The following is a 13,019-nucleotide window of genomic DNA, read 5'->3' as shown; positions in this document are numbered from 1 at the left end:
ACTTAACATATAAATATATATACTTAGATCTATTTCCCCATAATAAATTATAAATATATTTACATATGTGCATGACTGTATTTAGACCTCTATAAATGTCCTTTGCCTTTTACTTTCCTCTTGTCCCACTATCATGTTCAGCCTTCATTTGGGTTTCAGTAATTCCTCTCGGCTACATTGCCCTTGATCAAGCCTCACTAGGCATCCTACACCCTCCTCACTACCAATTTTAGATCACTTGTTATTCCCTTGTCCCCCTGGATTTGTTAACACCCACTCCCCCCACCTCTCCAGATTGTTTATCCCACCTATCTTATCTAGATAGACCTGCAGAGATAATAATATGTACAAAAAACAAGATAGAGCAAAACAAAGCAACAAAAGAAAAGAACAACAACAGAAAAGAAAACCCTGTAAATTGTTTGTTTGTTGACCTTTAGGATAGTTTTCTGGTCGAATCTGATGGTGTGCCATGCCCTGACCCCAAAGCCTATTTTTTGTATTCTCTGGGGCCTTCATTCCTTTGCTCCCCTGGCTGCACTGTTGCACACCCTTAGTGTTTTGTCCTGGTGTGGTGGGGTCAGATCGGGCACAATTCCCGTCCCCCATAGCCATTTTACAATTTTTATGCAGTCTTATATGGCCAATTATTTGTGACAACATAATGGATGATTGCCCAATTGTCCCTATTTTTACAAACTATAAATAATGTACAGTGAACATCTTTGCATAGGTTTTTAAAGCCTTCTCGGGGATTATTTCCATAAACTACCTACAATTGCTAGGCCCCAAATTTTTTCACGGAAGGGATATGCATCGCCGTTAGCAATATTAGAGAACTCTTGTTCACCGCCATCGCTAGTCCCAGGCATTACATACGTCAGCGCCATTTCCCCTCTACAGAAGAAGGGGCTTTTATGTTTATTTTGGAATGAATTTGGTAGTTGCTAAGTCACGGTTCACATGTGGCTTTATGAATCACCCGGGACACCCAAACTTAATGACTATACATTGAGCAGAGCATGTCAGGCAGCTGTTTGAACTTCTCCAGGTGATTCTCATGAGATAGTCATTTTTTTTCCCCAGAAAAGGGGACGGTGGGCCAAATACATTTGGGAACCCATGACATGGACCATGTGAGAGAAAGATACATGAATATATTACTTTAAAAAATTGTGATTCTCAGACACACACTTCCCAATCTGTGCTCAAAGGTGGAGACACCAGACTAAACCACTTGTCAGTGCTCAGATAAGACTTAAATCAAGACCACCGAGTAGGCCACGAAATCAATGGATTCCCACGTTCCACCCCAGAACCAATGAATCAGAATCCCCAAGGTCAGGGCCCAACCAACTCGTTTTAAGTCCCACAGGTGATATGAAGATAAGTCACGCTCGAGAACCCAGCACTCCACCTTCCAGATCTCAGGGGGTCCATCAATACGAGGTTTACAGGCATTTCTTACGTACTTAACTTGACGGACATGAGTCACATTGACATGCAAACGAAACACACATTTTCTTTAAAAACACGACTTATTTTTAAAACAACATAATTACACACTATTAACTTATACATGAAACTATGTGATACCGTATGTGTAGATAAACTTTCTAGTATCTAGCATGATACAACATTTGGGATACCGGGTTCCATGTATCGTAAGGGTTGCTTGGGTCGGTCAGTATGTCAGTCTCCGCTGCAAAGTTTGTCTTTACTTTCTAGGTACTTTTAGATTATGTTTATACTTACTACGGAAATAATGCTTTCACAAGTGAAACCCATTGACTGGGATTAATATTCAGTTTACGTTTCTAGCAAATTGACACGTTAAATGGTTAAGTCAGCGTCAATGATAGGATGTACATGTAAAAGGTTTCTGTAGTTTTCGGTGAGGAAATTAAAATTTATCAAAATGACTCGTCCTGTAAACCTAGTGTTAATTACTCGATTTTGTGCTCCTCAGGATCAAAACAAGAGCCCTAGTGTAGTGGATTATGTCCTGGGCTCCTAACCTCAAGGCGAGCGGTTTGAAACCCCCAGTGGCTCTGTGGCAGGAAGATGCGACTTGCAGCCCCCATAAAGCGTGACGGTCTTGGAAACCTACGGACAGTTGTAGGGTCACTCTCCACCTGATGGCAGTGAGGTTTCTGAGTGAGAAGGATCAAAACAAGTATTCTTTCCCTAAGGATCTTTAAATGTTACTAGACTTAACCCATGAGCTGTATGTACATCACCCCAAGAATCGACATTCTCACTGGGAGAAAAGCAACCAGGGCTCTATTTACCAGTTCTGAGAATGAAGATATTTCTTTTCCTTGTACTTTTGATCGATAGCAGTGAGATTTATTAAAATTATAATCATTTCGCAGGGAGATTGGATGTGTCCATTGCCAAGAACCACTGAATTAACTGGCTCGATAAGATTCCTTATACATCAAAGTTTCATGAATTCTAGTTAGCCAGGCTACTCTCCTAAAGAATCCCCAGCCTCCCCATTTCTTGCTCAAGCTTTCTAAGCTCAAAGTCAGAGTGGGCGACTCACCTCTTCTGATGAGCTCATTTTGCTGCCAGTTAACCCTGGGACCATCGGATTCATGAGATGGACGCGTTTCGAGTAGCCTAGTGCAGGGAGGTACTGGAGGATCAGAACATACACAGGCAGGTATTAGTGCAGTGCCCCAAGCACTCAGTATATCCTCCTAGTCTTTTTCTACAATAGTCTTACTTTGGCCCAACAGTGATCATAATGGAAACAGATTTTGTTCCTAATATTTTTCTACTAGTATTAGATTGTGAGGCTATTGAACTTACCCCGCCCCTCTCCCTCTCTCCCCGCAGGCTGCTGTTAGATCCTGCCCTAAGAGTTCAAAGACACCTTAGGCCAAGCCAGCACAGACATGACCAAGGTTAGGCTGCCATCCTGACTCCAGAGCCCCCTTGTTAGATGTGAACTTTCTTGTCACATGTGTGCCTCTAGTACAGCGGTTCTCAACCTGTGGGGTACGACCCCTTTGGGGGTCGAATGACCCTTTCACAGGGGTCACTGATTGCTAACAGTAGCAAAATTACAGTTATGAAGTAGCAATGAAAATAATTTTATGGTTGGGGGTCACAACATGAGGAACTGTATTAGAGTCACGGCATTAGGGAGATTGAGAACCACTACTCTAGTTCAAGCCCTTCCTATTGTGTGTATATCCCTAACTCATCTCCCTCATGTTACATGTATGCTTTTAATACAATCCCTTCCTGCTACATATGTGCTTACCATGGCCTGCGTGCTCAAGAGTATATAAGCTTGTGAGTTTAGATTACATGCTCTTTCTCTCTCTCTGAGAGGCCCTGGCTCCTGAAGTCGTGATTGTGGAGGTGAGCCCTTGCATGCTTTATCTTTCTGATGTCCCTTTAATTTAACCCTCCATTACACAACCGCCCTTGGATCTGATTCGGTCGTGGGGAGGCTGGCTCCCCACAGCGCTGTCTGCTACTGTAAAGATGTACAGTCTCCAAAACCCAATGTATGAACCAGATGACAGTGTGGTTTTTCTCTCTCACTGGACCATTCGTCCCCAGAAATCTAACCTGCGTGATCTCTTACCTCCTTCAAGTCTTTATTCATATACAACATTTTCGATGTCTTTCACTTCCTACAGCTTTATTATTCTGAATAGCACTTTATCATCAACTATACAATATGTCTTCTTTCTGTTCATCAACCCATCTTGCTATCTACCTGTTTTTCCTCTGTCTCCTCACTCTTGTTAGAATATAAGTTCCATGAGGACAATTATTGTGATTTCTGCCTTTTCGCTTAGGGTGGTCTTCCCAGTCCCAAATCACTGGTCTATAGACTAACAATATCAGCATCACCTAGGAGCTTGCTAGAAGTACAACATGGGGAAATTTCTAGAAGTAGAATTATTAGGTCCCAAAGCAGGAAAATTGTAGGGTTGTCTACTCACCTTCCCCACCACCTAGCTTATTGTACGATTAGTTGAACCCTATATATTGCTCTGATACCAGCAGCTACGCCACTGGTATTTCACACGACAGCAGGCCCACCATGGCAAGCAGTTTCAGCGAAGCTTCTAGACTAAGAAAGACTAGCAAGGCAGACTTAGTGACCTCCAGCTGAGAAAACTGACCAGCAAAAACCTCCTGAGTAGAAGCAAAAACTACCCTAGGAGCCGACTGGGGAGCAGACCATCAATTGCTCATATGTAAGTTCAGGTTGAAGCTGAAGAAAATTAAAAGAAGTCCACCAGAGCCAAAGTACAACCTTGAGTATAATCCAACTTGAATTTAAGGACTATCAACAATAGATCAGATGCATAAAATACTAAGTGACTGAAGAAAGACCAGGTGAGTTGTGGGATGACATCAAGAATATCATTCATGAAGAAAGCAAAACTTCATTTACAAGACAGGAAATAAAAGACCAAATGCATGTTAGAAGACACTGTAAGATTTGCTCTTGAATATAGAATAGCTAAAGCCAATGGAAGAATTAATGAAGTAAAAGCTGAAGAAATGATTTCAACGGCAACCTCGCAAAGACAAAGCAGTATAAGCAAATGTGCAAACACCTAGAGCCACAAACCCGAAAGGGAAGAACGAACACGCTCAGCATTCCTCAAGCTGGAAGACCTGAACACATATAAGCACAGCACTGAGCTGCAGTGACCACAGGAAGCACCCAAACAAGGAAAAAGGAGGTGGAAGGAATAGAGTCACTGAGCAAAAATAACTGGTAACTGAACACTTAACCACTTCAAAAGAACCAACAGTACAGCTGAAGGAGGAAGTCCAGTCGCCCTGAGGAAAACCAAGGCTCCAGGAGTGACCACGGCACTGGCTGGGAGAGATCACTGGTCCAGGCCCAGAAATCTGGAAGCCTGCTACCTGGCCAATTAACCGAAAGAAATCCATCTTCATGCTCATTCCAAAGAAAGGTGATCCCACAGAATGTGAAAATTAATGACTAATGTCACATGCAAGTAAAATTTTGCTGAAGATCATTCCAAGCTGGGTTCAGAAGATGTGGAACGAGTGATATCATTGCTGCTGCCAGATGGATCTTGGCTGAAAGCAGGGCACACCAGACAGGTTTTACCTGTGTTTTAATGACTGTGGATAACATTGCAAATGGGGATTCCAGAACACTGAATAATACTCCTGAGACCTGTACATGGACCAAGAGGCAGTTGTTTAACAGAACAAGGGGACACTGTGTGCCTTAAAATCTGGGAAAGTATGTCAGGGTTGTGTCCTTACCTTGTACTTATTCAATCTGTATGCTGAGTGCAATATCCAAGAAACTGGCGCAGAGGGAAAACTCTGGCATCAGGGTGAGAGGAAGACTCGCCAACAACTTGCAATATGCAGACGATACACATTGCTCGCCTAAAGTAAAGCGCTAACTGCTGGAAAGCAAAGGCGATAGCTTTTGAAATGGATTATACCACAACATCATGAAAATGAAAGTCCTCACGATAAGCAACATGGTGATGAACAGAGAGGAAAAGAGATGAAAGGTGTCCTACTATGTTGGGCAGAATCTACTGTAAAAGACCTCATGAAAGTGTTAATAAAGAGCAAACACGTTACTTTGAGGATGAAGATGGCCCTGACCCAAGCGATGCAGGTGGACGCCGGACAGTGAAAAAGGGAGAGAGCAAAGGTAACGTGACGCCGTTGGATTATGGGGCTGCCAGCGGAAGACCGCTGGACAGACCACGGAGCGCCAGGAGAACGAGCAAATCCCTCTCGGGAGAAGCACACGAGTTCTCCGGGGTTGTGAGCATCGTAAGACTGCATCGCATTTCTTTGGACATAGTAGCAGGTAGGAACAGTTCCTGGAGAAGGACATCATGATGGGTAGAGGGTCGACAAAATAAATAAATAAAAAGTCCCTCAATAAGATAGATTAGCAACAAACAAACAAACAAAGATGGACTGGCACAGTGGCTGCCACCACGGGCTCAAACAAGCAACGACAGTGTGGATGGCATGACTGTTTGCTCCTGTTGTGCATGAGGTCGCTGTGAGTTGGGACCAACTGGACAGTCCCTGAACAACAACAATCATCTTCCAGGGATTTCTACTTCCACTAGCAATACTTTCTCTACACGCTTGACAAATACCAAATGAATGAAGTGAAAACGGGGAAGCATTGCCCAATGGCTACAGAGTTTCTCCTCGGAAGGATGAAAAACAAAGCTGTTGACAGGAGACAAGGGCCTCTTCCCTAAAGGACAGGCCAGAGGAGGCTTTCTCCTCCAGTAAACCGCCCCCGGGGCAGCGTCACTCGTCTTATGGTCCCTCTGAGTTGGAACCGACTTGATGGCAGTGAGTTTTTGTTTACACAGATGTGTGTCACAGTTTCATGAACTTCGGGTGCACACCTCCGAGGCTCAAAGGTGCGATGATAGGAAAGATGACACTGACCTTTTCTGCAAAGGTGAAAATCTTTCTCTGGTCAATGCCTCCAAACTGAGCATCGACTTCCAAATACTCTTCATCCAAGGCCTGTGAAAACAAACAGACACCAAAACATCAACTCCCACTGTTTCTGTAGCGTGAAGATGGGGACTCAGAAATGCCGAAGCACTGCTAGGTTCTTCAGAAGGGTGGCCAGCGTGTAAACAAACAGCATTTAGCTTCCCGGCTGGCTTAAGAGCTTTGCCTAAACATGTGCTCCGGGCCCGTAAGGAGCAGTCCTCACCAGACGTCCCGGAGGAAACGTAGAGAAGAGTGGGTCTTGTCTCCAGGCAGCTCACAGTTCAGTGCAGAAAAGGGGAAGGGAGAGAAAGAAAGCCATGTTGAAGGGACCCCGCCCCATCATGGCACACAGAAAGAAGTAAGTGCTACCAGGGTCCAGAAAAAAGGCAGACTTAAGTAGAATACCAAATTACAGTCACTTACTACATGCCTGGCCTGCAGATGTAGAGATGAATCAGAGCCAGACGGATTCGAAAAGTCAGATTATCCACTTCAGGAGAGAGACATGTAAACAGATCATTTGAACGAAGTGCGCTAGGGCGAACCCAGATGCTAATACGAGGAACACTGAACACAAAGGGAGAAATGACTGATTCTCTCTAGTTGGTTAGATATGTGGGGAGGAGGACTTCTGAGAATTCATTGTGGGCTACGCTGGGTTTGGGGGCTCAAGTAGATATTTTCACCACACAGAGAAACAGTGACGGAGGCACACTCAGAGGTGTGAAACATTTAGGAGAACGAGTGATTTGACCTGTGAAAGCACAACCTTAAAGGGATGTGGGGATGATGATGAGCTTAGACAAGGAAGGACCGTGGGTGTCAGACTGGGGGGCTCTGGGCGGCACAAAGGATTTCAAGCACTCCATTAAGGACCAAATGTAATGCCAGACAGAGTGCCGAGGGGGCCAGCTTCTCCCAGGCCAGCAAAAGATTTGAGGGAGAGGAGCAGCGTATAACAGGGCAGAGCAAGGACCTGTGGGCAGACAGGGAAATTAATGGAAGCTGCTGTGAAGATGGCGATGAACCCGAGAGGGGGAGCGTTGCCTGAGACTAAAGGTGAGATTTTTAGTAGCAGCACTGACAAGATCTAGTGATCTGATTTGGCTGGTGGGAGAGGAATGAGGGAGAAGAGAAAGGTGAACAAACAAGGGGGGATCTAGAACAACACTGTCCAACAGGGCAGTTTGTGATAATGTACTATACGGGGAGGGGGACGACCCCCCAGACCCAGAATTTTTTCAAAGCTATGTATTTAATTATTTTTTTGCAAAACAACCTTATCACCTTCAAAGTCCTCTCCATTAGACTTAAAATACATCTGTCAAATCTGTGATTCCATTCTTGGAAACATTTTTCTAACTCATCTGTTTGGATGGCTGATAGCACCTCCCTCCTTTTTTTCTTCACTTCTTCTACGTCATCAAATCACTGTCCTTTCATGTCCCTCTTCATTAGAGGAAACGAAAAGTCACATGGAGCGAGGTCAGGTGAGCAAGGTGCAGAGGCAAAAGAGGCATGCTGTTTTTTTGCCAAAAACTGGCATGCAGCTGCATTGTCGTGCTGGCAAAACCAGTCCCCGGTCTGCCACAAATTAGACTTTTGTCGTACATTGTTATGTAATCTTTTCAGAACCTCTGAATAGAAAGCTTGATTAACAGTCTGACCTGGTGGAATGAACTGCAAATGCACTACCCCCTCACATAACATCATTTTTTTTGGGGGGGAGGTAACCCCTCGTATATCACAAGATGGATCTTTCTACTCCTGTAGAGTTAGTCTCAGAACCTCACAGGGGTGTTCTACCTTGTCCTATGGGATCGCTATGAGTCAGCACTGACTCAAAGGCAGTGAGGTTTTTATTAATACTGTATTATGTGCTATGAAACCCACTGGCCACATATGACTGGACTGCAGTTAGGTAACTCATGTTAGTGAGAATATACCAGACATGACAGAGAAATACACCCCCCTAAAAAAATTAAGTCTGTCCATATTATCATTCCGCCTCCCAGAGCTAACTAATATTAATGGCTTAACTAACATATATTTTTTCTCGTTCTCCTTGCTCCTACAAAGGCATACATACATGTATGAAATACAATGCTTTGCGTAATGGAAAATAGGATCACGCCTGTAATTTATTTGCACATATCATTCTGAAGTTCCCATTCTCTGACTAACAGACTATGATGAGCATCATGAAGATGCAAGAGGGAGCAGTGTCTTCAAGAACATATAGGCAGTGAGGTCCTACAACTAGAGCAGTGTAAGTGTGCCACAGGAAGTGAGGGAGAGGAGGAGGAAGGCAGGCCTAGGGTCTGGTGAAGCACAGTAAATGAGCCCGTTTGGAGCTCAGAGGAAGGTTTGTGAGGAGTCAGGAGTCAGTAGCAAAGGAAAGCAGAGGCCCCTGCCTCTCTCCTAAGTACCTGCAGTCCAGGGTACAGCAGACCGCTCAGCAAAGGGTGCTCCACCTGCTTGACCACCTCGGCGCCCGCTTTCTTGGCGTCATGCTGCGTGACCACTGAGGAGAGGCGGTACACATCCAGGGTGTACTCTCTGGGGAGGAAAGAGGGACAGCTGTAGGCTGGTTCCCAGCAAAGTCCTACAGCACAGTGCTGCGCTTTCTGTTTGGAAAAGGGCCACGTGGAGATCCATTTCCCCCTTGTGCTTACGCCTGTTATTCCTGAACCCTTCAAAGAGAGCACTAAAGGGTGGCTTTTGAGACCCATGCTCTCATTCAGAAGAGAATCTGTTTTTCTTTTTTAAAAATAGCTTAAAAAAAAAAACTTTCAATAGCCCTTTTCTTTACTTCTAGAAGAACTTAGCAATTTTCTCTTCAAATACCTTTTCTTCTGCCATTTCCCTTCACCCTCTTCTTCTGGAATGGCAATTAGATACATGCCAAGGCTAGTCAATTGCTTTTCCATGTCTTTTTTTTTTTTAAGTATGAGGGGGCTTCAACATATTCATGGACAACTTTAACTAAAAAATAATGAAGATTCTCACTAACTTTCTGTAGCTTCCGGGTCGGTGTAAAGAATAACGAATGATAGGGAGGGATGGGGAACGAGGAGCAGATACCAAGGGCTTAAGTAGATGTTCTGGAAATGACGATGGCAACATAGATACAACTATGCTTGATACAAATGACGCTATCAAAACTGTAACTCCTTAGGGGATTAGAAAGCCCTAGGAGCTGCTGGTGGTTTCAAACTGCAGGTTTCGCAGGTAGCTACCCAGTGGGTAACCAGTCTCCACGTTGTCACCAGAGCTCTAGTGACCCTACAGCACAAGGGCAAAGTAAAACGGTCTCATAGGGCTTCCAAGGCTGTATATTTTTGGGAGCAGACTGCGCCCCCCGTGGAGCAGCTAGTGGATTTGAACCACTGACCTTTTGCTTAGAAGCTGAGTGTTTAATCACTATACCACTAGGGCTCCTCACAGCCATCCTACCTACTGCTGTTGAGTTGATTCTGACTCACTGAACCTACAGGCTGTAAATCTTTATGACCTGCCTCCTTCGCCCTCCTATCCCCAAAAGTTCGACTAGTGATTGATTTTAGAATGCACTCCTTTGCTCTTGAGATCAGAACATTGTCATTAAAAATATTATTCCTTTTGATGTTGTAACCAGGATATTACTATTTTTATTTTCTTAATCAGGATGTTATAATCAATGCTGTACCCTGTAACGCTCACTAATTCTAAAGAATAATAACATTAATTTTGCTTCCTTCTTCTGTCCATGCTTGCTTAAGTTCTAGACAAATGATAAATGAGTTTTTGCCTTTAAAGATGGACTGAAATGTCCACTCAGGACTGCAATAAAAGAATCGCTTTTAGATTCTAACAGTTCAGTTATAACGAATAAAAACTCTTCTAAATTATCATCACTTTATAGTGACTTTCATTTATTTGAACCCGCAACACCATCAGGGTTCCTTCCTTAGCAAGCTAAGTGAGGCACAGATGTTTATATGCTTTATTTAAAAGTAAATGCTCAGCAGTGGGGGAGGTACAAAAAAGTCTATCTGATGAAGATAAACAAAAATAAAAACAAAGCAAAACAAATTCACAGCCATGGACTTAATTACGATTCATAGGACAGGGTAGAACTGCCCTCAACTATAATTCTTTTTAAAAAATCATTTTATTGGGGACTCAATTCTTATGACAATCCATCCATCCATCCATTGTGTCAAACACATTTGTATATTTTCAACTACAACTCTTTATGCGAGTAGAAAGCCTTGTCTTTCTTCCCTGGAGCAGCTAGTGGTTTCAAACTGCTGACCTTGTGGTTAGCATCCTTACTTTGAAAAAATTGTTCTGAGGGCCTAAGTACAAAAATACCAGGCAGTGATGCATGTTACATAGGCTATTTGCAAGGTTTTGAAGATTAAATAATACGGAGGCTGAAAATTAAGATACAAAATTCTACCTGAGGTAGCATTATATATATAAGAATTGACAAAAGGAAAGAAGCAATAAAAGCTGGGGGGGCGGGGATTTTGAAATGTGTTCCTTTATCTTTTCTTTCAACATTATTTGCTCAGACTGGAAGGAGGAAAGGCTCCCCTGTCTGTCATCCTTCTCCCACAGGCTCTACAAGGCCAAGGTCTTTGCTAAGGTTAGGTTTCTATTAGGACAGTACCTAGGCATTTGTTTACCAGTTAGCACATTTTTAATGGCTATTTTAAAAGCACAAAGGGCATAAAATTTTTAATGGTTCTTATAAGGCAATGGGCAAACAGCTTCTCATTTAAATTTAGGGTGTCTGGATTTCCCAGGCCCATAATTAGCTAGGTGTGTTAGAGTCACAAGGAGGGTGGGTGTTAAGCACTTACTTGCTGAGCTGGTAGTCGGTGCCTTTGATGAACTTGAGCTTTTCCAAGGGCACACCAATGCTCTCCAGCATTGCCTTGATCACGTTTTCATAGTAGGTGGTTCGGAGTTCTAGGAGTTCCCACGGGGCTTTCATGTTATCTAGGTATGCGTGAAGGTCCGCAAACAGAATCTTTACCTGGAAAGGGACCACCAAAATGTGCATTTGTCCGAGCGCTCCTCCACCCCTGGCCTTATCACATTTGCCTTTTGGTCGTTCCCCAAGGGCAACCGCCTGGCATGTGGAGTTCCTGCTTACCTCGCAACCTGCCTTCAGGAAGTCTGCGATCTTCGACATGGGCACGAAGTAGGCCACATGAGGCTTGCCGGTGGTGGCGGTTCCCCAGTAAACTTTAAGTTCCCGCTCCTTCAGGATCTCCTTCAGCTTGTCTTCCCCCAGAACCTCCTGTGGTGGAAACACAAGACCTGGTTTAATGCTGGTGCCTCACCTTACTGAGTGCTGGTGAAGAGTCCAGCACCTTATCCTGCGGCCAGGAAAATAAAAGCAGGGGGCACCAGGGGTCCAGGCTCAGGACCAGCAAGGAGGTCCACCCGTGCTCTCCACGCTACAGGAGACCCACCTTAGCTGCTGCTGGTACCACTCCAGAAGTGGCCGTGAGGCAGGGGAGGGAGCCCGACCCTAAGCACATCTGCCCCCCCTGCTACCTCAACTCCTTCCTTCCTTTCCTAAGACAAACTTCTTGAAACAGTTGTCTTTTCTTCTGGGCTCCATTTCCTTATCCCTATTCCACATCCACACCCCATCACTGAAAATACTCTTGCTAAGATCACAGATGACCTCCGCATGGCTAAATTCAGCGAGCATCTTGAGTCTGCATTGAATCTCGGAAAAACTCTCGCTGTTCTTCCGACTTCTCTAGCTGCCAGGTCTCAGATTTCTCTGCAGAGGTTCCTTTTCTCTCTGACCATTGAATAACAGCACTCCTTGGGGTTCTAGTTTCTTCTGAGGCTACATTCTCCCTAAGCGATCCGCTTTCAGTTGCTTCAATGACTAGTTACAAGATGGTAACTCCCAAATCTCCTGCCCACACCCATACAGAGAATGTGTACTTGTTACCACTCTAGGCAATTCAAATTCAACTTGGCCAAAATTAAACCAATGCTCTTGGTTCTCTAGCTAACTCAACTATCTTTTTTCACTTAAGAGTTTTACACCTAGGTCATTAAATCATTCATTATTCATCAGTAAATCAGAATCTCATTCACCAAGTTGCTCCAGTCACTCCAAAACAGGTCTTAAATTATCCTACTCCTCTCTGCGTCTCTACTACTTCCTAGTCCAGTCACTTCCCAGAGCACACCAAGACCACTGACATGAAATCTGATTCAATCAATGTACCAAAAGGTAGTCAAAGAGCTCATTTATGGAAATCTAAACTTTGATACTCATTCCCATTTGAAACGTTTAGTGCTTTCTTTTCACCTTCAAACACAATATTGGGGGGGGGAAAATCCTAGCAGGCTGGTAGTATGCCCCTGGTAGAAGTTTTTAGTGTTTCTTCAAGTGATGGTTTTGGGAGGCTGTTAGAAGCCATGATACACGGTGTGGGGGGAGGGTGGGGTGGGAAGGGGGAACCAGTTACAAGGATCTACATATAACCTCC

The 13,019-nt window shown here is 44.1% G+C and overlaps 1 protein-coding gene across 3 annotated transcripts in view; it reads right to left on the bottom strand.

Annotated features, from left to right (window-relative positions):
* YARS1 (tyrosyl-tRNA synthetase 1) overlaps window positions 1-13,019 on the bottom strand; it is a 26,875-nt gene that overhangs the window by 10,237 nt on the left and 3,619 nt on the right. For all 3 annotated transcript variants that reach the window (XM_004705001.2, XM_045298813.1, XM_045298812.1), the window contains exons 2-6: window positions 11,654-11,800; window positions 11,358-11,533; window positions 8,937-9,066; window positions 6,454-6,534; window positions 2,549-2,641 (exon numbers count right to left, since the gene is read on the bottom strand). In XM_004705001.2, the coding sequence (XP_004705058.1) occupies window positions 2,549-2,641; window positions 6,454-6,534; window positions 8,937-9,066; window positions 11,358-11,533; window positions 11,654-11,800 (627 nt within the window). The remainder of the gene's footprint in view (window positions 1-2,548; window positions 2,642-6,453; window positions 6,535-8,936; window positions 9,067-11,357; window positions 11,534-11,653; window positions 11,801-13,019) is intronic.

Source organism: Echinops telfairi, unplaced genomic scaffold (genome assembly GCF_000313985.2).
Source record: "Echinops telfairi isolate 266 unplaced genomic scaffold, ASM31398v2 ScPeMD7_7457;HRSCAF=8495, whole genome shotgun sequence".
Taxonomy (NCBI): domain Eukaryota; kingdom Metazoa; phylum Chordata; class Mammalia; order Afrosoricida; family Tenrecidae; genus Echinops; species Echinops telfairi.
The sequence above is the reverse complement of the archived record's forward strand: the minus strand, read 5'-3'. Positions and strand labels throughout refer to the sequence as shown.